Consider the following 26,220-nt stretch of genomic DNA (forward strand, 5'->3'; position numbering starts at 1 on the left):
CAAATGCACGCTGCTGCTTTCTCATAGACTAGCACAGGAGAGTCGCCTTCCGCACCAACAAAGGAACATTAAAAACAAGTCTAAAATCCACACAACTGGATCCAGGCGCAGAATTCACCAGGGTAAGTGGGACTTTGCAATATACAGTATATATTAAGATATCAAATAAATCGTTTTTAAATGGGATTGTATTTGTGTATGGGACGTTAATCAATTTGATATAACCATCTAGACTCGAGCATGGATATCCTCAGAACCTGGATTGCAATGGAGGATTTTGGGAAACTCTGTCATGATGACATCATGGGCCTTATTCTAGTTCACTCTTTCTGACAAAATCCTTCTTAGATGGACAAAACCATGTGCACTGCAGGGGGGCAGATGTCAAATGTGCAGAGAGAATTAGATTTGGGTGAGTTATTTTGTTTCTGTGCAGGGTAAATACTGACTGCTTTATTTTTACTCTGCAATATAGATCTCACTTTGAAGTAAAACCCCACCCAAATCTAATTCTCTCTGCACAAGTAACATCTGCCCCACCTGCAGTGCACATGGTTTTGTCCATCTAAGAAGGAATTTGTCAGAGAGTGAACTAGAATAAGGGCCCATATGACAAACATATTGCAGATTGTTATATAATATAAACATGGGAATGGCCCCCTCTCTGTGCACCACTGATAAGAGGACAAGCCCCCCCCCCCCCCCCAACTACCCAGAATACCTTTCTTCTCTCATGTCCCACTAGTTCAGCGTAAGTAGGGTTAATCTCCTTGTAGGATCAGGTCCTGAGATTTCCGGGTTCGTTCCCAGAGACTTTATTTAGCCGTAAGACAAGTCTCCTGGCAGCGGCATCTGATGCGCACATTACACAAACAAACACCAAGACTGGAACAAGTTGTAATTCTTTCATTGTTCTGGATACACATCACAGAGAATATATCTGGCACTATACGGAGCCAGGATGTACTAAGTCAGGCATGTCCAAACTATCGCCCTCCAGCTGTTGTGAAACTACACATCCCAGCATGCCTTGCCATAGTTTGAGCACTCCCTAATAGCAAATCTGTGGCAAAGCATGATGGGACGTGTAGTTTCACAAAAGCTGGAGGGCCATAGTTTGGACATGCCTGTACTAAGTGATATACATATATATTTCATAAATCAGTTTCTGAATAACGTGTAAGTAAAATCCCTTCCCCGCACCCCAAGCCCTGAATTCCGTCTTGACCACATGTGCAAGGTGTGAGTTCTGCTTGTCGGACCGTTATTACCCCCCCTGCTGTGCATCAGCAGAACTCTGCAATGCGAAGGTTACCGCCAACTCCTGCCACCGCCACCACCTGACCATCACAGGCGGAGTCTAGCGTCTGTACAGCCTTGTTGGGCAGCGACACCTCCCCAAGAATCTGCAAAGGAGAAATTATTATTTAGTACATCAAACGGGTCAGAATTATCGGGTAGGACAGGAAGGTGCAGTAAGTAGCTGCAGGCGCTGTGTGTTATTGGGTAGGTCGGGCAGGTGCAGTAAGTAGCTGCAGGCGCTGTGTGTTATTGGGTAGTACAGGCAGGTGCAGTAAGTAGCTGCAGGCGCTGTGTGTTATTGGGTAGGTCGGGCAGGTGCAGTAAGTAGCTGCAGGCGCTGTGTGTTATTGGGTAGGACAGGAAGGTGCAGTAAGTAGCTGCAGGCACCGTGTGTTATTGGGTAGGACGGGCAGGTGCAGTAAGTAGCTGCAGGCGCTGTGTGTTATTGGGTAGGTCAGGCAGGTGCAGTAAGTAGCTGCAGGCGCTGTGTGTTATTGGGTAGGTCAGGCAGGTGCAGTAAGTAGCTGCAGTCGCTGTGTGTTATTGGGTAGTACAGGCAGGTGCAGTAAGTAGCTGCAGTCGCTGTGTGTTATTGGGTAGGTCAGGCAGGTGCAGTAAGTAGCTGCAGTCGCTGTGTGTTATTGGGTAGTACAGGCAGGTGCAGTAAGTAGCTGCAGGCGCTGTGTGTTATTGGGTAGGTCGGGCAGGTGCAGTAAGTAGCTGCAGGCGCTGTGTGTTATTGGGTAGGTCGGGCAGGTGCAGTAAGTAGCTGCAGTCGCTGTGTGTTATTGGGTAGGACAGGCAGGTGCAGTAAGTAGCTGCAGGCGCTGTGTGTTATTGGGTAGTACAGGCAGGTGCAGTAAGTAGCTGCAGGCGCTGTGTGTTATTGGGTAGCACAGGAAGGTGCAGTAAGTAGCTGCAGGCGCTGTGTGTTATTGGGTAGGACAGGAAGGTGCAGTAAGTAGCTGCAGGCGCTGTGTGTTATTGGGTAGGTCGGGCAGGTGCAGTAAGTAGCTGCAGGCGCTGTTTGTTATTGGGTAGGTTGGGCAGGTGCAGTAAGTAGCTGCAGGCGCTGTGTGTTATTGGGTAGGACAGGAAGGTGCAGTAAGTAGCTGCAGGCGCTGTGTGTTATTGGGTAGGTCAGGCAGGTGCAGTAAGTAGCTGCAGGTGCTGTGTGTTATTGGGTAGGACAGGAAGGTGCAGTAAGTAGCTGCAGGCGCTGTGTGTTATTGGGTAGGTCGGGCAGGTGCAGTAAGTAGCTGCAGTCGCCGTGTGTTATTGGGTAGGTCGGTCAGGTGCAGTAAGTAGCTGCAGGCGCCGTGTGTTATTGGGTAGGATGGGCAGGTGCAGTAAGTAGCTGCAGGCGCTGTGTGTTATTGGGTAGGACGGGCAGGTGCAGTAAGTAGCTGCAGGCGCTGTGTGTTATTGGGTAGGTCAGGCAGGTGCAGTAAGTAGCTGCAGGCGCTGTGTGTTATTGGGTAGGTCGGGCAGGTGCAGTAAGTAGCTGCAGTCGCTGTGTGTTATTGGGTAGCACAGGAAGGTGCAGTAAGTAGCTGCAGGCGCTGTGTGTTATTGGGTAGGACAGGAAGGTGCAGTAAGTAGCTGCAGGCGCTGTGTGTTATTGGGTAGGTCGGGCAGGTGCAGTAAGTAGCTGCAGGCGCTGTTTGTTATTGGGTAGGTTGGGCAGGTGCAGTAAGTAGCTGCAGGCGCTGTGTGTTATTGGGTAGGACAGGAAGGTGCAGTAAGTAGCTGCAGGCGCTGTGTGTTATTGGGTAGGTCAGGCAGGTGCAGTAAGTAGCTGCAGGTGCTGTGTGTTATTGGGTAGGACAGGAAGGTGCAGTAAGTAGCTGCAGGCGCTGTGTGTTATTGGGTAGGTCGGGCAGGTGCAGTAAGTAGCTGCAGTCGCCGTGTGTTATTGGGTAGTACAGGCAGGTGCAGTAAGTAGCTGCAGGCGCTGTGTGTTATTGGGTAGGTCGGTCAGGTGCAGTAAGTAGCTGCAGGCGCCGTGTGTTATTGGGTAGGATGGGCAGGTGCAGTAAGTAGCTGCAGGCGCTGTGTGTTATTGGGTAGGACGGGCAGGTGCAGTAAGTAGCTGCAGGCGCTGTGTGTTATTGGGTAGGTCAGGCAGGTGCAGTAAGTAGCTGCAGTCGCTGTGTGTTATTGGGTAGGTCGGGCAGGTGCAGTAAGTAGCTGCAAGCGCTGTGTGTTATTGGGTAGGACAGGAAGGTGCAGTAAGTAGCTGCAGGCGCTGTGTGTTATTGGGTAGGTCAGGCAGGTGCAGTAAGTAGCTGCAGGCGCTGTGTGTTATTGGGTAGGTCGGGCAGGTGCAGTAAGTAGCTGCAGGCGCTGTGTGTTATTGGGTAGTACAGGCAGGTGCAGTAAGTAACTGCAGGCGCTGTGTGTTATTGGGTAGTACAGGCAGGTGCAGTAAGTAGCTGCAGGCGCTGTGTGTTATTGGGTAGGTCAGGCAGGTGCAGTAAGTAGCTGCAGGCGCTGTGTGTTATTGGGTAGGTCGGGCAGGTGCAGTAAGTAGCTGCAGGAGCTGTGTGTTATTGGGTAGTACAGGCGGGTGCAGTAAGTAGCTGCAGGAGCTGTGTGTTATTGGGTAGTACAGGCGGGTGCAGTAAGTAGCTGCAGGCGCTGTGTGTTATTGGGTAGGTCGGGCGGGTGCAGTAAGTAGCTGCAGGCGCTGTGTGTTATTGGGTAGTACAGGCAGGTGCAGTAAGTAGCTGCAGGCGCTGTGTGTTATTGGGTAGGTCAGGCAGGTGCAGTAAGTAGCTGCAGGCGCTGTGTGTTATTGGGTAGGACAGGCAGGTGCAGTAAGTAGCTGCAGGCGCTGTGTGTTATTGGGTAGGTCGGGCAGGTGCAGTAAGTAGCTGCAGGCGCTGTGTGTTATTGGGTAGGACAGGCAGGTGCAGTAAGTAGCTGCAGGCGCTGTGTGTTATTGGGTAGGTCAGGCAGGTGCAGTAAGTAGCTGCAGTAGCTGTGTGTTATTGGGTAGGTCAGGCAGGTGCAGTAAGTAGCTGCAGGTGCTGTGTGTTATTGGGTAGGACAGGAAGGTGCAGTACGTAGCTGCAGGCGCTGTGTGTTATTGGGTAGGACAGGAAGGTGCAGTAAGTAGCTGCAGGTGCTGTGTGTTATTGGGTAGTACAGGCAGGTGCAGTAAGTAGCTGCAGGTGCTGTGTGTTATTGGGTAGGACAGGAAGGTGCAGTAAGTAGCTGCAGGTGCTGTGTGTTATTGGGTAGGACAGGAAGGTGCAGTAAGTAGCTGCAGTCGCTGTGTGTTATTGGGTAGGTCGGGCAGGTGCAGTAAGTAGCTGCAGTCGCTGTGTGTTATTGGGTAGGACAGGAAGGTGCAGTAAGTAGCTGCAGTCGCTGTGTGTTATTGGGTAGGTCGGGCAGGTGCAGTAAGTAGCTGCAGTCGCTGTGTGTTATTGGGTAGGTCGGGCAGGTGCAGTAAGTAGCTGCAGGAGCTGTGTGTTATTGGGTAGTACAGGAAGGTGCAGTAAGTAGCTGCAGGCGCTGTGTGTTATTGGGTAGGTCGGGCAGGTGCAGTAAGTAGCTGCAGGCGCTGTGTGTTATTGGGTAGGACAGGAAGGTGCAGTAAGTAGCTGCAGTCGCTGTGTGTTATTGGGTAGGTCGGGCAGGTGCAGTAAGTAGCTGCAGTCGCTGTGTGTTATTGGGTAGGTCGGGCAGGTGCAGTAAGTAGCTGCAGGCGCTGTGTGTTATTGGGTAGTACAGGCAGGTGCAGTAAGTAGCTGCAGGCACTGTGTGTTATTGGGTAGGACAGGAAGGTGCAGTACATAGCTGCAGGCGCTGTGTGTTATTGGGTAGGACAGGCAGGTGCAGTAAGTAGCTGCAGTCGCTGTGTGTTATTGGGTAGGACAGGCAGGTGCAGTAAGTAGCTGCAGGCGCTGTGTGTTATTGGGTAGGACAGGCAGGTGCAGTAAGTAGCTGCAGGCGCTGTGTGTTATTGGGTAGTACAGGCAGGTGCAGTACGTAGCTGCAGGCGCTGTGTGTTATTGGGTAGGACGGGAAGGTGCAGTAAGTAGCTGCAGGCGCTGTGTGTTATTGGGTAGTACAGGCAGGTGCAGTAGGTAGCTGCAGGCGCTGTTTGTTATTGGGTAGGACAGGAAGGTGCAGTAAGGAGCTGCAGGCGCTGTGTGTTATTGGGTAGTACAGGCAGGTGCAGTAAGTAGCTGCAGTCGCTGTGTGTTATTCGGTAGGACGGGCAGGTGCAGTAAGTAGCTGCAGGCGCAGTGTGTTACAAGCAGGTGCAGTAAGTAGCTGCAGGCGCTGTGTGTTATTGGGTAGGTCAGGCAGGTGCAGTAAGTAGCTGCAGGCGCTGTGTGTTATTGGGTAGTACAGGCAGGTGCAGTAAGTAGCTGCAGTCGCTGTGTGTTATTGGGTAGGATGGGCAGGTGCAGTAAGTAGCTGCAGGCGCAGTGTGTTACAAGCAGGTGCAGTAAGTAGCTGCAGGCGCTGTGTGTTATTGGGTAGGTCAGGCAGTTGCAGTAAGTAGCTGCAGGCGCTGTGTGTTATTGGGTAGGTCAGGCAGGTGCAGTAAGTAGCTGCAGGCGCTGTGTGTTATTGGGTAGTACAGGCAGGTGCAGTAAGTAGCTGCAGTCGCTGTGTGTTATTGGGTAGGACAGGAAGGTGCAGTAAGTAGCTGCAGGCGCTGTGTGTTATTGGGTAGGACGGGCAGGTGCAGTAAGTAGCTGCAGTCGCTGTGTGTTATTGGGTAGGTCGGGCAGGTGCAGTAAGTAGCTGCAGGCGCTGTGTGTTATTGGGTAGGACAGGAAGGTGCAGTAAGTAGCTGCAGGCGCTGTGTGTTATTGGGTAGTACAGGAAGGTGCAGTAAGTAGCTGCAGTCGCTGTGTGTTATTGGGTAGGACAGGAAGGTGCAGTAAGTAGCTGCAGGCACTGTGTGTTATTGGGTAGGTCGGGCAGGTGCAGTAAGTAGCTGCAGGCGCTGTGTGTTATTGGGTAGGACAGGAAGGTGCAGTAAGTAGCTGCAGGCGCTGTGTGTTATTGGGTAGTACAGGCAGGTGCAGTAAGTAGCTGCAGTCGCTGTGTGTTATTGGGTAGGACAGGCAGGTGCAGTAAGTAGCTGCAGGCGCAGTGTGTTACAAGCAGGTGCAGTAAGTAGCTGCAGGCGCTGTGTGTTATTGGGTAGGTCAGGCAGTTGCAGTAAGTAGCTGCAGGCGCTGTGTGTTATTGGGTAGGACAGGAAGGTGCAGTAAGTAGCTGCAGGCGCTGTGTGTTATTGGGTAGGACAGGCAGGTGCAGTAAGTAGCTGCAGTCGCTGTGTGTTATTGGGTAGGTCAGGCAGGTGCAGTAAGTAGCTGCAGTCGCTGTGTGTTATTGGGTAGGACAGGCAGGTGCAGTAAGTAGCTGCAGGCGCTGTGTGTTATTGGGTAGTACAGGAAGGTGCAGTAAGTAGCTGCAGTCGCTGTGTGTTATTGGGTAGGACGGGCAGGTGCAGTAAGTAGCTGCAGGCGCTGTGTGTTATTGGGTAGTACAGGAAGGTGCAGTAAGTAGCTGCAGTCGCTGTGTGTTATTGGGTAGGACGGGCAGGTGCAGTAAGTAGCTGCAGGCGCTGTGTGTTATTGGGTAGTACAGGAAGGTGCAGTAAGTAGCTGCAGTCGCTGTGTGTTATTGGGTAGGACGGGCAGGTGCAGTAAGTAGCTGCAGTCGCTGTGTGTTATTGGGTAGGACAGGAAGGTGCAGTAAGTAGCTGCAGGCACTGTGTGTTATTGGGTAGGTCGGGCAGGTGCAGTAAGTAGCTGCAGGCGCTGTGTGTTATTGGGTAGGACAGGAAGGTGCAGTAAGTAGCTGCAGGCGCTGTGTGTTATTGGGTAGGTCAGGCAGGTGCAGTAAGTAGCTGCAGGCGCTGTGTGTTATTGGGTAGGTAGGGCAGGTGCAGTAAGTAGCTGCAGTCGCTGTGTGTTATTGGGTAGGACAGGAAGGTGCAGTAAGTAGCTGCAGGCGCAGTGTGTTACAAGCAGGTGCAGTAAGTACACAATCCTGCACAGACCTCTGCTGTGTGTATCCTTACTGTGTAATGCTGCAGGGTGACAGGTGACAGCTGTGTCAGGTGAATGGACAGAAGTACAGGGGGTATGTGGCCACCTGGTAAGAGAACCTGATTACCCTGACGTACATTACCGAGCCCCTGTAGGACGGGTTATGTATGAGCTGCGGTAGCTGCGTCTCAGTCCCGGTGCTGAGATTATCCAGCACAAACACACACATACTATACACATACTTTACACAAATCCAGGTGCATTAGGCACCTCCGTCAGCACACAGCATATTCTATACAACTGTCGGACGCTCTCCTGGGGGGAAGGAACGCGGGGAAGCCTTCGCTAATCCCAGATTACTTGTGCTCACAGCAACCACAACACACTAAACAATAATACAAATTACACTAAAAAAGCTCCGGTGAGAGTTTCCAGTAATGGACACCAATGATAGCCGGGCCGACACGTCAGGACGGGCTCAAATTATATTATTACATGTTAGTAGCCAGTCAGACATACTGTATGTATGATTTACGTGTCCCGGTAGGATGTGCAGAGTTTCAGCCTGTAGGGACAATGGCGGCCATCTTTCTCCTGGGACTCATACATCCCCGCACTGGCTACCATTGTATCTATATACAGGATACTGCTATTGGGTATCTCATGGTTTCCCAAATACGGTCCTCAGGACCCCACACGGTGCATGTTTTCTGGGTCTCCTCACAGAATCACATGTGAAATAATTGGCTCCACCTGTTTATCTTTTATAATGTGTCAATGAGTAATGACCTGTGCACCTGCTGAGTAACCTGGAAAATGTGAACCGTGCGGGGTCCTGAGGACCGAGTTTGAGAACCCCTGTATTATAGGAATAACTATATTAATAATCTGCATAGTAATTGGTGGGGTAGTCGGCCACAAAATGTGATTTACCTCCTGCGTATTAACATTGATGGCGAGAGCGCTGCAAGTTCCACTGCCGCCTGCCAGGACCACGGCATCAGCGCAGAACCGGGCTGCGTAGAGGAACTCCCCGTGCAGGACAGAGGCAGGGAACGGAACATCTTGTATCAGGCTGCAGGTCCGCAGCTCCCAGAGCTGCAGAGCGTTTTGTGCTGCCCAGGACGCCGTCAGGATGTGGTTGTTCTGCTCCCCGGGGACACAAGAGACAATTACAGGTCACAGGAGGCTGTGATGTGACCGGGCAGTCACAAATTATTTCTGTATGTAGCGCACAGAACTGGGTGGCTGTATTTATTCACTGTCGCATTCTAGGCTGGGCTTCCCCTGACATGGTCACATCTTATGCCACCAGTCAGAAACACCCACTGGGTGTCTGTCAGTGATGTTTTACCAGTAGTTGCCTCCTTGTTACCTTCCAGACTGCCTGCACAGCCCATCACTGCTTAACGGGAAGCCCTCTCCTTACCGACACATCACTGATCTCCTGATATACTCTGTGCTGCTGGGGACCCTGCTCCTCCCACTATATAACTCTCAGTCTGTGGCTTCCTGCTGCCTCCATTCCCCTCCTCACATCATGTCACTGCCCCTGTCACATGCAGTCCTGTCCTCACTGACACATCCCTCATCTCCTGATATACTCTGTGCTGCTGGGGACCCTGCTCCTCCCACTATATAACTCTCAGTCTGTGGCTTCCTGCTGCCTCCATTCCCCTCCTCACATCATGTCACTGCCCCTGTCACATGCAGCCCTGTCCTCACTGACACATCCCTCATCTCCTGATATACTCTGTGCTGCTGGGGACCCTGCTCCTCCCACTATATAACTCTCAGTCTGTGGCTTCCTGCTGCCCCCTTTCCCCTCCTCACATCATGTCACTGCCCCTGTCACATGCAGCCCTGTCCTCACTGACACATCACTCATCTCCTGATATACTCTGTGCTGCTGGGGACACTGCTCCTCCCACTATATAACTCTCAGTCTGTGGCTTCCTGCTGCCTCCATTCCCCTCCTCACATCATGTCACTGCCCCTGCCACATGCAGCCCTGTCCTCAGTGACACACCACTCATCTCCTGATATACTCTGTGCTGCTGGGGACCCTGCTCCTCCCACTATATAACTCTCAGTCTGTGGCTTCCTGCTGCCTCCATTCCCCTCCTCACATCATGTCACTGCCCCTGTCACATGCAGCCCTGTCCTCACTGACACATCCCTCATCTCCTGATATACTCTGTGCTGCTGGGGACCCTGCTCCTCCCACTATATAACTCCCAGTCTGTGGCTTCCTGCTGCCTCCATTCCCCTCCTCACATCATGTCACTGCCCCTGTCACATGCAGGCTGTCCTCACTGACACATCACTCATCTCCTGATATACTCTGTGCTGCTGGGGACCCTGCTCCTCCCACTATATAACTCTCAGTCTGTGGCTTCCTGCTGCCTCCATTCCCCTCCTCACATCATGTCACATGCAGCCCTGTCCTCAATGACACATCACTCATCTCCTGATATACTCTGTGCTGCTGGGGACCCTGCTCCTCCCACTATATAACTCTCAGTCTGTGGCTTCCTGCTGCCCCCATTCCCCTCCTCACATCATGTCACTGCCCCTGTCACATGCAGCCCTGTCCTCACTGACACAGGACTCATCTCCTGATATACTCTGTGCTGCTGGGGACCCTGCTCCTCCCACTATATAACTCCCAGTCTGTGGCTTCCTGCTGCCTCCATTCCTCTCCTCACATCATGTCACCACCCCTGTCACATGCAGCCCTGTCCTCAATGACACATCACTCATCTCCTGATATACTCTGTGCTGCTGGGGACCCTGCTCCTCCCACTATATAACTCTCAGTCTGTGGCTTCCTGCTGCCCCCATTCCCCTCCTCACATCATGTCACTGCCCCTGTCACATGCAGCCCTGTCCTCACTGACACATCACTCATCTCCTGATATACTCTGTGCTGCTGGGGACACTGCTCCTCCCACTATATAACTCTCAGTCTGTGGCTTCCTGCTGCCTCCATTCCCCTCCTCACATCATGTCACTGCCCCTGCCACATGCAGCCCTGTCCTCAGTGACACACCACTCATCTCCTGATATACTCTGTGCTGCTGGGGACCCTGCTCCTCCCACTATATAACTCTCAGTCTGTGGCTTCCTGCTGCCTCCATTCCCCTCCTCACATCATGTCACTGCCCCTGTCACATGCAACCCTGTCCTCACTGACACATCCCTCATCTCCTGATATACTCTGTGCTGCTGGGGACCCTGCTCCTCCCACTATATAACTCCCAGTCTGTGGCTTCCTGCTGCCTCCATTCCCCTCCTCACATCATGTCACTGCCCCTGTCACATGCAGGCTGTCCTCACTGACACATCACTCATCTCCTGATATACTCTGTGCTGCTGGGGACCCTGCTCCTCCCACTATATAACTCTCAGTCTGTGGCTTCCTGCTGCCTCCATTCCCCTCCTCACATCATGTCACATGCAGCCCTGTCCTCAATGACACATCACTCATCTCCTGATATACTCTGTGCTGCTGGGGACCCTGCTCCTCCCACTATATAACTCTCAGTCTGTGGCTTCCTGCTGCCCCCATTCCCCTCCTCACATCATGTCACTGCCCCTGTCACATGCAGCCCTGTCCTCACTGACACACCCCTCATCTCCTGATATACTCTGTGCTGCTGGTGACCCTGCTCCTCCCACTATATAACTCTCAGTCTGTGGCTTCCTGCTACCCCCATTCCTCTCCTCACATCATGTCAATGCCCCTGTCACATGCAGCCCTGTCCTCACTGACACATCACCCATCTCCTGATATACTCTGTGCTGCTGGGGACCCTGCTCCTCCACTATATAACTCTCAGTATGTGGCTTCCTGCTGCCCCCATTCCTCTCCTCACATCATGTCAATGCCCCTGTCACATGCAGCCCTGTCCTCACTGACACATCACTCATCTCCTGATATACTCTGTGCTGCTGGAGATCCTGCTCCTCCCACTATATAACTCTCAGTCTGTGGCTTCCTGCTGCCCCCATTCCCCTCCTCACATCACGTCACTGCCCCTGTCACATGCAGCCCTGTCCTCACTGACACATCACTCATCTCCTGATATACTCTGTGCTGCTGGGGACCCTGCTCCTCCCACTATATAACTCTCAGTCTGTGGCTTCCTGCTGCCCCCATTCCCCTCCTTACATCATGTCACTGCCCCTGTCACATGCAGCCCTGTCCTCACTGACACATCACTCATCTCATGATATACTCTGTGCTGCTGGGGATCCTGCTCCTCCCACTATATAACTCTCAGTCTGTGGCTTCCTGCTGCCTCCATTCCCCTCCTCACATCATGTCACTGCCCCTGTCACATGCAGGCTGTCCTCACTAACACATCACTCCTCTCCTGATATGCTCTGTGCTGCTGGGGGACCCTGCTCCTCCCACTATATAACTCTCAGTCTGTGGCTTCCTGCTGCCTCCATTCCCCTCCTCACATCATGTCACTGCCCCTGTCACATGCAGGCTGTCCTCACTAACACATCACTCCTCTCCTGATATACTCTGTGCTGCTGGGGGACCCTGCTCCTCCCACTATATAACTCTCAGTCTGTGGCTTCCTGCTGCCTCCATTCCCCTCCTCACATCATGTCACTGCCCATGTCACATGCAGCCCTGTCCTCACTGACACATCGCTCATCTCCTGATATACTCTGTGCTGCTGGGGACCCTGCTCCTCCCACTATATAACTCTCAGTCTGTGGCTTCCTGCTGCCTCCATTCCCCTCCTCACATCATGTCACTGCCCCTGTCACATGCAGCCCTATCCTCACTGACACATAACCCATCTCCTGATATACTCTGTGCTGCTGGGGACACTGCTCCTCCCGCTATATAACTCTCAGTCTGTGGCTTCCTGCTGCCTCCATTCCCCTCCTCACATCATATCACTGCCCCTGTCACATACAGCCCTGTCCTCACTGACACATCCCTCATCTCCTGATATACTCTGTGCTGCTGGGGACCCTGCTCCTCCCACTATATAACTCTCAGTCTGTGGCTTCCTGCTACCCCCATTCCCCTCCTCACATCATGTCTCTGCCCCTGTCACATGCAGCCCTGTCCTCACTGACACATCACTCATCTCCTGATATACTCTGTGCTGCTGGTGACCCTGCTCCTCCCACTATATAACTCTCAGTCTGTGGCTGCCTGCTGCCCCCATTCCCCTCCTCACATCATGTCACTGCCCCTGTCACATGCAGCCCTATCCTCACTGACACATAACCCATCTCCTGATATACTCTGTGCTGCTGGGGACACTGCTCCTCCCGCTATATAACTTTCAGTCTGTGGCTTCCTGCTGCCTCCATTCCCCTCCTCACATCATATCACTGCCCCTGTCACATACAGCCCTGTCCTCACTGACACATCCCTCATCTCCTGATATACTCTGTGCTGCTGGGGACCCTGCTCCTCCCACTATATAACTCTCAGTCTGTGGCTTCCTGCTGCCTCCATTCCCCTCCTCACATCATATCACTGCCCCTGTCACATACAGCCCTGTCCTCACTGACACATCACTCATCTCCTGATATACTCTGTGCTGCTGGGCACCCTGCTCCTCCCACTATATAACTCTCAGTCTGTGGCTTCCTGCTGCCCCCTTTCCCCTCCTCACATCATGTCACTGCCCCTGTCACATGCAGCCCTGTCCTCACTGACACATCACTCATCTCCTGATATACTCTGTGCTGCTGGGCACCCTGCTCCTCCCACTATATAACTCTCAGTCTGTGGCTTCCTGCTGCCTCCATTCCCCTCCTCACATCATGTCACTTCCCCTGTCACATGCAGCCCTGTACTCACTGACACATCACTCATCTCCTGATATACTCTGTGCTGCTGGGGACCCTGCTCCTCCCACTATATAACTCTCAGTCTGTGGCTTCCTGCTGCCTCCATTCCCCTCCTCACATCATGTCACTTCCCCTGTCACATGCAGCCCTGTCCTCACTGACACATCCCTCATCTCCTGATATACTCTGTGCTGCTGGGGACCCTGCTCCTCCCACTATATAATTCTCAGTCTGTGGCTTCCTGCTGCCTCCATTCCCCTCCTCACATCGTGTCACTGCCCCTGTCACATACAGCCCTGTCCTCACTGACACATCACTCATCTCCTGATATACTCTGTGCTGCTGGGGACCCTGCTCCTCCCACTATATAACTCTCAGTCTGTGGCTTCCTGCTGCCCCCATTCCCCTCCTCACATCATGTCACTGCCCCTGTCACATGCAGCCCTGTCCTCACTGACACATCCCTCATCTCCTGATATACTCTGTGCTGCTGGGGACCCTGCTCCTCCCACTATATAACTCTCAGTCTGTGGTTTCCTGCTGCCTCCATTCCCCTCCTCACATCATGTCACCGCCCCTGTCACATGCAGCCCTGTCCTTACTGACACATCCCTCATCTCCTGATATACTCTGTGCTGCTGGGGACCATGCTCCTCCCACTATATAACTCTCAGTCTGTGGCTTCCTGCTGCCCCCATTCCCCTCCTCACATCATGTCACTGCCCCTGTCACATGCAGCCCTGTCCTCACTGACACATCCCTCATCTCCTGATATACTCTGTGCTGCTGGGGACCCTGCTCCTCCCACTATATAACTCTCAGTCTGTGGCTTCCTGCTGCCACCATTCCCCTCCTCACATCATGTCACTGCCCCTGTCACATGCAGTCCTGTCCTCACTGACACATCACTCATCTCCTGATATTCTCTGTGCTGCTGGGGACCCTGCTCCTCCCACTATATAACTGTCAGTCTGTGGCTTCCTGCTGCCCCCATTCCCCTCCTCACATCATGTCACTGCCCCTGTCACATGCAGTCCTGTCCTCACTGACACATCACTCATCTCCTGATATACTCTGTGCTGCTGGGGACCCTGCTCCTCCCACTATATAATGAGACATGAAGCAGAACTGGTAGAACAGCAGCTACTGAGACTTACCCTGATATCAATGCCAGGGCCACAGATATGGGGGCCAGTGATGACGTGTCGGGCTTCCTTCGCCATCCGCTTGTCCCAGACCTTAGGACAGAAACAGATTTAGCGTAAGTTGCACAGTAACTGCGCACACACACACATACAGTACAAACACACACACACACATACAGTACAAACACACACATACATACAGTACAAACACACACACACACATACAGTACAAACACACACACATACAGTACAAACACACACACACACACAGTACAAGAACACACACACACACATACAGTACAAGCACACACACACATACAGTACAAGCACACACACACACATACAGTACAAGCACACATACAGTACAAACACACACATACATACAGTACAAACACACACACACACACATACAGTACAAGCACACACACACACACACACACACACACACACATACAGTACAAGCACACACACACACACATACAGTACAAGCACACACACACATACAGTACAAGCACACACACACACATACAGTACAAGCACACACATTCACATACAGTACAAGCACACACACACACAGTACAAGCACACACACACATACATACAGTACAAGCACACACACACAGTACAAGCACACACACACACACATACAGTTCAAGCATACATACGCACACAGTACAAGCACACACACACACACACACATACAGTACAAGCACTCATAGTACAAGCACACACGCACATACAGTACAAGCACACATACACACACGGTACAAGCACACACACACATACACACACGAATCCTTTGACAAACCTTATGTAATTATGTAACCTGAGCACCGCAATTATTTCATTATGTAAGGTCATGTTATTGTGTGTAGTGTAGTGATGCGCTTTGTGGTATGTGGCACAATAGCAATATAAGGTTCCCTATTGTCCAGCGTGGGGGGGGGGGGGGGGGTCCCTATTATCTGGTTGTTTTGTCCACATGCTGAAATGTTACAAATTGATACCAGTAAAAACGTCATGTCGACCTTTTTATGTGTCAACCATTTCTGCTTCAACTTTTAAACTGTGTCGACCTTTTGACTACGTGAACAATGTGCCTGTTGACGCTGTTTACCTAATAACTATCGACCCTATGTTACACATCCTGTGGCCGCATCCGGGAGATAGGTTGACGCATATGGTCGACATGCATAATAGTAGAAGGAATCAGAATGTACGCGATTAATGGTGACCTGCACACAAACAGAACCAGGAGTAGACTGTCATCCGCGTCACGTCACCATGACCCGATGGGACACGCACTCTCCTCTGGGACGACCACGGTGGGCCGGGGGTCATACATGTAACACAGAAACACAAAGGCCCAGTTGTAGCACACACCTTAATGGAGTCGTCCCAGCCGCCGGTCAGGAAGAGATGGTATTTGGAGGGGTGGAACTTCAGAGCGAATATTCTGCGACTGTGACCACTGGTCAATGTCAGGTCATCACCGATCAGGAAGTCCGGAGCCAGCAAGACGTTCAAAACCTGTCACGATATCCCCCCCATACAGAATATGGGTCACGTTCTTTAGTGTTACCCCAAAGAGGACAGAGAGCTTACTGAGCAGAGGACAAGGATCCCTGTATTATATGGCAATCCTGTGCACAGAGGCAAATGGTTCACAGGATATACAGGCAACATGTTGTACTACATCTGTGACCCGTGCACTTATCTTGCAGTCTTCTAGGTAACACACATAATTATGGTCAGCAATGACTCATTGTGTTATTCACTTTATACTGTTGTATTTAATAGAATGTTCCTTATGATTGTAGTGGGGTAAAAGTTCAGGTAAGGATACGGCAGAGATACCCTGGTGATAGTACCGGGCACCGACACAGACAATCTGCAGCACAATACCTCGTTGGTCTGACTGTCGTACAGACGGATGTTTCTATCTCTCCCCGCGGTGGCGAATACGCTGCCGTCCATGCTGAAATCCAAAGCGTGAATTTCATTCTCTGGCTCTGATAAAGCAGAAAAAGCACAGGTGTAAGTCACAGGGCGACACAGATAACCAGCACAGGTGTGAGTCACAGGGCGATACAGATACCGGCACAGGTGTAAGTCACAGGGCAATACAGATAACCAGCACAGGTGTAAGTCACAGGACGCTGCAGATAACCGGCACAGGTGTAAGTCACAGGGCGATACAGATAACCGGCATAGGTGTAAGTCACAGGGCGATACAGATAACCGGCACAGGTGTAAGTCACAGGGCGATACAGATAACCGGCATAGGTGTAAGTCACAGGGCGATACAGATAACCGACACAGGTGTAAGTCACAGGGCGATACAGATAACCGGCACAGGTGTAAGTCACAGGACGCTGCAGATAACCGGCACAGGTGTAAGTCACAGGACGCTGCAGATAACCGGCACAGGTGTAAGTCACAGGGCAATACAGATAACCGGCACAGGTGTAAGTCACAGGGCGATACAGATAACCGGCACAGGTGTAAGTCACAGGGCGATACAGATAACCGACACAGGTGTAAGTCACAGGGCGATACAGATACCGGCACAGGTGTAAGTCACAGGACGATACAGATAACCGGCACAGGTGTAAGTCACAGGGCGATACAGATAACCAGCACAGGTGTAAGTCACAGGGCGATACAGATAACCGGCACAGGTGTAAGTCACAGGACGCTACAGATAACCGGCACAGGTGTAAGTCACAGGGCGATACAGATACCGGCACAGGTGTAAGTCACAGGGCGATACAGATAACCGGCACAGGTGTCAGTCACAGGGCGATACAGATAACCGGCACAGGTGTAAGTCACAGGGCGATACAGATAACCGGCACAGGTGTAAGTCACAGGGCGATACAGATAACCGGCACAGGTGTCAGTCACAGGGCGATACAGATAACCGGCACAGGTGTAAGTCACAGGGCGATACAGATAACCGGCACAGGTGTAAGTCACAGGGCGATACAGATAACCAGCACAGGTGTAAGTCACAGGGCGATACAGATAACCGGCACAGGTGTAAGTCACAGGACGCTACAGATAACCGACACAGGTGTAAGTCACAGGGCGATACAGATAACCAGCACAGGTGTAAGTCACAGGACGCTACAGGTAACCGGCACAGGTGTGAGTCACAGGACGCTACAGATAACCGGCACAGGTGTAAGTCAGAGGGCGCTACAGATAACCGACACAGGTGTAAGTCACAGGACGCTACAGATACCGGCACAGGTGTAAGTCACAGGGTGATACAGATAACCGGCACAGGTGTCAGTCACAGGACGCTACAGATAACCTGCACAGGTGTAAGTCACAGGACGCTACAGATAACCGGCACGGGTACCTGTTAGCGATAACACGTGCAGCTCGGACTGGAGGTCATAGAATGACACCAGCCCGTCGGCTCCAGCTGTCACCAGTATGTTGCTGTTCTTGGGGTGGTAATTGATGCCAGTCAGGGCTTGGCGCGTGCGATGTCCAGAGAACAGGTTGGTACAGACTGTGCCATTTTCCACATCCACAATCTGCAAGAAATCAGATGAAGCGTTTACCTGATTATTGTCTGTTTATTACACATCAGAGTAACCTCTGCTTAATAATACTGAGCGCTAGAATATAATCTGTTGTAGTTATTATATAGGAAAATAAAGGCCCATACACACTGGGCGACTTTGAGCTGAAAGTCGCTCAAAACAGCAGGTTTGAGCGGCTTTCAGGTCAAAGCCGCCCAATGTGTATGGCCCGGCGGTGAGCGCTGCTGCGTGCTCCCACAACATCGCCGGGAAAGCCGCTCATCTGCTGGTTATACCAGCAGATGAGCGGCTTTGAGGACGGCTTTGCATAGCGCTGCATTATGCAAAACCATCCGCCCCCCCTCTATTGACGGCGCCGGGCAGGGGGAAAGCCGCTCAGTGATGATAGCCCAGTGTGTATGGGCCTTCATGTCAACAGCTACAAAGCGTTGACACCCGATTTTAAACCTAACCCTTATATTTCCATTGCTGACATTTTTGGTGTTGACATTTTCACTAGGGATGACAATTTTGGCCGGGATTTGAATCCCGGGAAATGCCGAAATGATCCCTTTTTGCCGGACAGCGCTGGGCACCAGCAGTCGGCACAGGTGCTGCCAGGCAAACATGTTGTGCGACTGCATAGATTGATGTTAGAGGTCACGCTGCGCAGCCACGCAATGTTCCGCCACACCCGCCGATCCCCATCCCCTTGCTGAAGGACTTCTTCTAAGCAGTTCCCGGCGCAGCACCAGGAGGTGGATCCCTGGATTGTTCTCGCTAATTTTCGCCCATGGGAAGGTGCAAACCATTCATCGCAGAGATCAGGAAGTGTCCAACTCACGATGGTGTTTCTGTAGAGGGTTCCATCGAACAGACGCGTCGCAGATGTTACAACTGTCGCGTCCTCGCCCATTGACCCCCTGGCGTGGGCAGTAATCCCCCTTACACAACAATAAAGGGCTTAGCAGCGGAAACTATACAATCATAGATTGGCGCAATATGAAATGTAACATAGGACATTAACAAACCTGAATGGCGCCATTGCCAAAGCCGACCGCCAGCTGCTTGCCGCTGGGAGAGAAGCGTGCGCTGTAGATGCTGTGTCGGTCTTTGCTCAGTGGAATACGGTGTCTGACGAAAAGCTCGCCAAATCTCCCAGAATCCTCTTCATCAGACCCCTCAGTCTCTCCGGAACTCTCAAAATCCTTGGATCGAAGAATCGCTTCTTCCAGGCGACGGCGAGACATGGCGTCCGCGCCTACTGCCCTGTGGGATAAAGCAAAGCCGGTGTTAAATATACAAGCGGGAATATAATACTGTGTGTGACATGGGCAGCGGTGGGTACTAAAGTCCCCCATGGTCCTGATCCCCTGACACTGCCGGTCTGCCCTCCGGATCTGCCGATGATCGGTGATCTATCGGGCTATCGGTAATATTGGGCATGTTTAATATCCCTGATGGTTGCAAGATTACCCCAAATACATCACTGGGGGCCATTACAAGCTACTTCTGCAGGTGGCGACACTGCAGCATGAGGCACTGAGGCACGAGGCACCGAAAACAGTTCCTTATTTTTGTGAACACTTGGACAGCTAACAAAATAAAACATGACAGCTATCTCCCGGGAGACTTTATTTATAGCCCGGTGCTTACCTTTCACAGGTGCGTTAGCAGTCCCGGGACTATCTCATGCCGACGTGGTCCTGCACACTGGATGCTGGTCCTGCTCTGAGCCTGGTGAGAGCTGCAGCTGCGGAAGGGGCAGAGGCACAGCAGAGATTGGGTATTCTGCATTTCCCAGGCAACGGCTGCGTACACACACACACACAACACACACAGAGCAGAGACTAGACACACAGATTACACACAATGGGAGCTGGTGTCACCGGAGCGAGGCACTTACATGACAGAGGCACCTTCTAGGGATAAGAAGTCACACTCTGCGTGGGGCTGCAGTCAGGACCCTCAGTGCTGCCTGGTGCAGGCTGACCACCCGGGGGGGGGGCTTCTGCATTGTCTCACAACACTGTGGGGTGGATTCTGGGAGGGGGCTGTGGTGCAATTGTCCAACAACAGGTATTTACAAGCCTGGCGGCTGCAGAGCATTGCACCAGGGGCTCACACATGCATCGCATCAGGGGTTGCTATAGTCACAGGAATGCACATTCAGTCCCTCAGGATTAACCCATTCCTCACCAGAAGGGCCTCCTGAGGGCGACAGGTCCAGCAGGCAGATCCAGTATTGCTGACCCAGGCAATGTACACAGACTCAGTGCCTAGTATTAACCCCTACTGTGCCGGGAAAGGGGGGTGGGGGAGGGTAGCAGATAGCTTTGTCAATCGACATTATGATTAACTAATCCACAGGTTCTCAAAGTCGGTCCTCAGGACCCCACACAGTGCATGTTTTCCAGGTCTCCTCACAGAATTACATGTGAAATAATTAGCTCCACCTGTGGGTCTTTTAAAATGTGTCAATGAGTAATGCGTGCACCTGCCGGGTGACCTGGGTAACATGACCTGTGTGGGGTCCTGAGGACAGAGCTTGAGAACCCCTGGATTAACCCTTACACTGCAGGTGCAAATTGACTGATTAGCACCATATTAAGCATCTGGGCCATATTAACCCCTACATTACCAGACAGGCCTGATTCAGCATTACAATGCAGAACTGCGACTGCAGTCTCTAACAAGCTGGGGGCCGCCCAGCGCAGGGTAACTCCGCCCAGCATGCAGAGCCCCTCCCCACGAAGCAATCACATTTCTAGGGTAGCCCCCTGCCTGCGCAACATGGCTGCGGAAACAACCGCTGGGCCACCGATCTTCAGCGCGCTGCAGCTGCGGGCTTTGAAATGCACGATTTTAGGGACACCTCAGCTTCGGCCTGAATAAAAGGTGGAAGCATTTGCAGCCATCAGAAGCAAACGTGTCTATACGCTAATGCCGCAGCCAGTGGTCTTCCTACTGAGAGACCTGGGCCAGTCAGTCAAAGAAAATGGATGACCATCTATACGTAAAACTATCGATGGTCATCCATCATACAGTTTATTACTATGGATGGCTGGTTGCAGTATCGCTTCACAGTACTTTAGGCTGTGAGCCAATGAAAGCCCTGGGGTGGAGCTTTGCGAGAGTGTCAGAGGCGGAGCTAGGCTCACTGTCCCTAAACGTTGCTTCTGCATCATTGGTGATGGGAAACCATCTGGTTCTCCCACCATCGATGGTAAAAGTACTCAACATCGGTCATAGTCCATTGATGATTTTGAATCATTGATAGTTGATGGCCATCCCTACCCCACTCCTTATTGGCCAGCAGCCCGTTGTACTGGGATGGCTACTGATCGGTGGAAATTATTGATGGTTTCATGTAATCCACGTTAATCAATGCTGGCACTATCACTGGTAGTAACCATCGGCAGTGACCTCACCGATGGCCATTCCTGAAGTGACCCCTATTAATATGGGATAGTGTGAGCTGTCATGCAGCCAACTCCCCAGCACTCCAGTGACTCTGTGCTATATATATCTTATATATAACTGCAGCAATGGCAGCTCAGCGATGTTACCTGCTCCTGCTGTCACCCAGTAATGACGACATCACATCTGGACCGTTATCTCCTGGCCACGCCCGTTAGATCAGCTCAACAGACCCGCCCCCCAGCAAGGGGATTGGTAGAATGGTGGAGTTAGACACGCCCATCACTTGCTGATAGTTTTCCCTGCATATAAACACTCTACGGATGCCAATCTCTTTGCTGACCAATCAGAGATGAAAGGCCACAGCGTCGCCTTTAGGGTCTGATTTAGACCTGATCGCTGCTGCGTGAAATTGCAAAGGCCCAAAGGCCTGGGATCAGATAGCCTCCGGCCAGACAGGGTGAAAGAGGGGCGGATTGGGAACGAAATCCAGGCTGGGAACGGGATGGGGGAATGTGTGTGCTGACGTTACAGCCTGGGGGGGGTGTGCTGACGTTACAGCCCAGGGGGGGGGGGGGGGGCATGAGGGGTGCTGACGCTACAGCTGGGGGGGGGGATTGCTCACGATACAGCCCAGGGGTGGTGGGGGTGGCTGAAGCTACAGCTTGGGGGGGGGGGGGGGGGATGGGGGTGGCAGAGGTGAAATAGCAACTGACCGGGGGAGGGAGGGGCGGACACTACTTACCAAGCTCATCAGGTTAGTCCGCCGCACCGCCGCGCTTCGGTCCGCTCGGTGGTGACATCAGCCTGGTCGCAGCATAATCCAAAACAAATATGTGCACCGCATATGTGCATATAATATAAGCATATATGTGGCGGCCATATTTGTTTTGGGCTATGCTGCCTTTTGTGACCAGGCTGCGGCCGCTTGCATATATGACGCCAGCCCGGAAGCATGTGGGGGCCCTGCCAGAGGGAAATCTGGACCGGCCCACCGGGAAATGGCCCGGTTTCCCGTGGGCCAATCAGCGTCTGGGGTGAAATCCCGCCCCGTGCAAGTCTGCAAATGACTTGCGAATGGATCACTGAGCGATTATCAGACGACTACGCGTGTGCCAGCGATCCTACCAGGCAACAAACATCATCAGCGGCCTCCTTCTCCCCGCGGCCTCCGCAGCATCGAATGAGTCCTGGCGCACTCAGCGCTCCATGCAGGGTGAAAATAAAAAAGGGGGCGTGATCTTACAGAAAGAGCATACCTCCCAACTGCCCTGTTTTTCGCGAGACCGTCGCAGTATTTTCGAGCGGTCCCGCGGCAGGGGGGGGGGCAGTTGGATGTCCCCCCAGCCTGAATGGAATAGACGAAATGAGCATCTGCACAATCTCTATTCAGCATTGCAGACGGGCCAGAAAATGGGGGCGTGGCCTGAGGATGTGTCCTCCCTTGGTTACCACCTCACCCCTTTAATTCCGGACACATATTAATTACACAGGTTCTGTGGCTGGCTGACTTCAAGACTCCATTTCACCTGTTTTTTTTTAAACAGCCACTGAACCTGTGTAATTATTATTATGTGTCCGGAATTAAAGGGATGAGTTGGTAACCCTAGTCGTCCTGTGAGACCACACCCCTTTTGTAGGCCACACCCCCTTTTCGCAAGTGTCCCGTTTACAACTTCACAAACATTGGGAGGTATGTAAAGAGGCGAGGTTTAGGGACAGGGAGATTGACAGCAAGGAGAGTTACGGTAGGGAGGATGGGAGAGTCACAACGGTGACGCGGTGAGGAGAGTGACAGCGGGGACACAGCGTAAGGGATATGCTTAATACATGCCTTTCAGGGGCCTCCTGAATAATGCTTTAGGGGAAACCACAATCACTGTCCACTTCAGAACTACAAGTCCCAGCAGGCCAGGGTCAGTCTATCAATGTTATCCTGATTATCAGCAAGCAGTCTGGTACTGTGGTTTACCATGTAACTAAATAAATTAACCAATGGCAATCATTCCTGCTGGCTGGGTGCACATTTCCTCGTGTGTGAAGAAGTGAAGTCTGAGTCTGCAGCTGCCACAGCAGCCAGCGCAGAGAGAAGTTCATCATCACCTGTGTTGCATACCTCCCAACTGTCACATTTACAGCAGTAACGTCCCATATTTTGGGGACGTTCCCACACCCCGCCTGGAGCCCGCTTATCAGAGGAGAATAGACGTTGTGCGCATGCGTCTATTCCCTGCAGGCAGAGGGACAGCAGCGGCAAAATGAGGGCATGGCCTCGCATGAGTGATGCCATTTGAAGACCACCCCAAAATTTTGGGCACATAAGAAGGTCCTGCTGAACCACCAATGAAAGTTGAGAGTTATATGGCTGCCTACCTGACCCTCTCCTTCAGGGAGAAAATGCTCTGTCCCTGCACTTCCCTGGTATGATTGCCAGCACCTGTGGGGAGCTAGGTAACTGATAAGAAAGGTGTCATCACAGGTGCTGGCAATCATACATTACCAGGGAAGCCCAGGAACAGAGCATTGTGTCCTCCTGGAGAGGGGCATGCTGGGAGGTATGGATAATGTAGGATTACCAGCACCTGTGGGGAGTTGGGTAACTGATAAGAAAGGTGTCATCACAGGTGCTGGCAATCATACATTACCAGGGAAGCCCAGGAACAGAGCATTGTGTCCTCCTGGAGAGGGGCATGCTGGGAGGTATGGATAATGTAGGATTACCAGCACCTGTGGGGAGTTGGGTAACTGATAAGAAAGGTGTCATCACAGGTGCTGGCAATCATACATTACCAGGGAAGCCCAGGAACAGAGCACTGTGTCCTCCTGGAGAGGGACATGCTGGGAGGTATGGATAATGTAGGATTGCCAGCACCTGTGGGGAGCTAGGTAACTGATAAGAAAGGTGTCCCCACAGGTGCTGGCAATCATACATTACCAGGGACGTGCAGGAACAGAGCATTGTGTCCTCCTGGAGAGGGGCATGCTGGGAGGTATGGATAATGTATGATTGCCAGCACCTGTGGGGAGCTAGGTAACTGATAAGAAAGGTGTCATCACAGGTGCTGGCAATCATACATTACCAGGGAAGCCCAGGAACAGAGCATTGTGTCCTCCTGGAGAGGGGCATGCTGGGAGGTATGGATAATGTAGGATTACCAGCACCTGTGGGGAGTTGGGTAACTGATAAGAAAGGTGTCATCACAGGTGCTGGCAATCATACATTACCAGGGAAGCCCAGGAACAGAGCACTGTGTCCTCCTGGAGAGGGGCATGCTGGGAGGTATGGATAATGTAGGATTGCCAGCACCTGTGGGGAGCTAGGTAACTGATAAGAAAGGTGTCCCCACAGGTGCTGGCAATCATACATTACCAGGGAAGCCCAGGAACAGAGCATTGTGTCCTCCTGGAGAGGGGCATGCTGGGAGGTATGGATAATGTAGGATTACCAGCACCTGTGGGGAGCCAGGTAACTGATAAGAAAGGTGTCATCACAGGTGCTGGCAATCATACATTACCAGGGAAGCCCAGGAACAGAGCACTGTGTCCTCCTGGAGAGGGGCATGCTGGGAGGTATGGATAATGTATGATTGCCAGCACCTGTGGGCAGCTAGGTAACTGATAAGAAAGGTGTCATCACAGGTGCTGGCAATCATACATTACCAGGGAAGCCCAGGAACAGAGCATTGTGTCCTCCTGGAGAGGGGCATGCTGGGAGGTATGGATAATGTATGATTGCCAGCACCTGTGGGGAGCTAGGTAACTGATAAGAAAGGTGTCACCACAGGTGTTGACAATCATACATTACCAGGGAAGCCCAGGAACAGAGCATTGTGTCCTCCTGGAGAGGGTCATGCTGGGAGGTATGGATAATGTATGATTGCCAGCACCTGTGGGGAGCCAGGTAATTGATAAGAAAGGTGTCACCACAGGTGCTGGCAATAATACATTACCAGGGAAGCCCAGGAGCAGAGCATTGTGTCCTCCTGGAGAGGGGCATGCTGGGAGGTATGGATAATGTATGATTGCCAGCACCTGTGGGGAGCTAGGTAACTGATAAGAAAGGTGTCACCACAGGTGCTGGCAATCATACATTACCAGGGAAGCCCAGGAACAGAGCATTGTGTCCTCCTGGAGAGGGGCATGCTGGGAGGTATGGATAATGTAGGATTGCCAGCACCTGTGGGGAGCTAGGTAACTGATAAGAGAGGTGTCACCACAGGTGCTGGTAATCATACATTACCAGGGAAGCCCAGGAGCAGAGCATTGTGTCCTCCTGGAGAGGGGCATGCTGGGAGGTATGGATAATGTATGATTGCCAGCACCTGTGGGGAGCTAGGTAACTGATAAGAAAGGTGTCACCACAGGTGCTGGCAATCATACATTACCAGGGAAGCCCAGGAACAGAGCATTGTGTCCTCCTGGAGAGGGGCATGCTGGGAGGTATGGATAATGTAGGATTGCCAGCACCTGTGGGGAGCTAGGTAACTGATAAGAGAGGTGTCACCACAGGTGCTGGCAATCATACATTACCAGGGAAGCCCAGGAGCAGAGCATTGTGTCCTCCTGGAGAGGGGCATGCTGGGAGGTATGGATAATGTAGGATTGCCAGCACCTGTGGGGAGCTAGGTAACTGATAAGAAAGGTGTCACCACAGGTGCTGGCAGTCCTACATTACCAGGGAAGCCCAGGAGCAGAGCATTGTGTCCTCCTGGAGAGGGGCATGCTGGGAGGTATGGATAATGCAGGATTGCCAGCACCTGTGGGGAGCTAGGTAACTGATAAGAAAGGTGTCACCACAGGTGCTGGCAATCATACATTACCAGGGAAGCCCAGGAACAGAGCATTGTGTCCTCCTGGAGAGGGGCATGCTGGGAGGTATGGATAATGTATAATTGCCAGCACCTGTGAGGAGCTAGGTAACTGATAAGAAAGGTGTCACCACAGGTGCTGGCAATCCTA

General features: G+C 52.1%; 1 protein-coding gene across 2 annotated transcripts; it reads right to left on the reverse strand.

Moving 5' to 3' along the window:
• Positions 1-891: 891 nt before the first annotated feature.
• On the reverse strand, positions 892-21,498 carry LOC146062817 (uncharacterized). 2 transcript variants are annotated; one of them, XM_083174827.1, is made up of 9 exons: positions 21,411-21,498; positions 19,498-19,594; positions 18,873-19,110; positions 17,673-17,853; positions 16,211-16,317; positions 15,689-15,835; positions 14,318-14,398; positions 8,262-8,474; positions 892-1,406 (listed from the first exon to the last, which is right to left on the reverse strand). In XM_083174827.1, exons 3-9 carry the CDS (start codon positions 19,089-19,091, stop codon positions 1,287-1,289), a joined length of 1,068 nt encoding a protein of 355 aa, XP_083030953.1. In that variant the 5' UTR covers positions 19,092-19,110; positions 19,498-19,594; positions 21,411-21,498; the 3' UTR covers positions 892-1,286. The 2 variants fall into 2 exon arrangements, with proteins under 2 accessions (XP_083030953.1, XP_083030952.1); XM_083174826.1 differs by lacking the exon at positions 21,411-21,498 and adding an exon at positions 19,748-19,959.
• Between the last annotated feature and the right edge of the window lie 4,722 nt (positions 21,499-26,220).

Source organism: Crinia signifera, chromosome 3 (genome assembly GCF_055691185.1).
Source record: "Crinia signifera chromosome 3, ASM5569118v1, whole genome shotgun sequence".
Lineage (NCBI taxonomy): Eukaryota > Metazoa > Chordata > Amphibia > Anura > Myobatrachidae > Crinia > Crinia signifera.

Excerpts from the sequence above, each read along its gene's own strand:
- LOC146062817 (XM_083174827.1), bottom strand. The coding sequence starts at position 19,091 with ATGTCTCGCCGTCGCCTGGAAGAAGCGATTCTTCGATCCAAGGATTTT. Across the intron at positions 14,399-15,688 it reads GCTGGGACGACTCCATTAAG|GTCTGGGACAAGCGGATGGC; the intron begins GTGTGTGCTACA and ends TTCTGTCCTAAG. Across the intron at positions 8,475-14,317 it reads GCCCTGGCATTGATATCAGG|AACAACCACATCCTGACGGC; the intron begins GTAAGTCTCAGT and ends CCCGGGGAGCAG.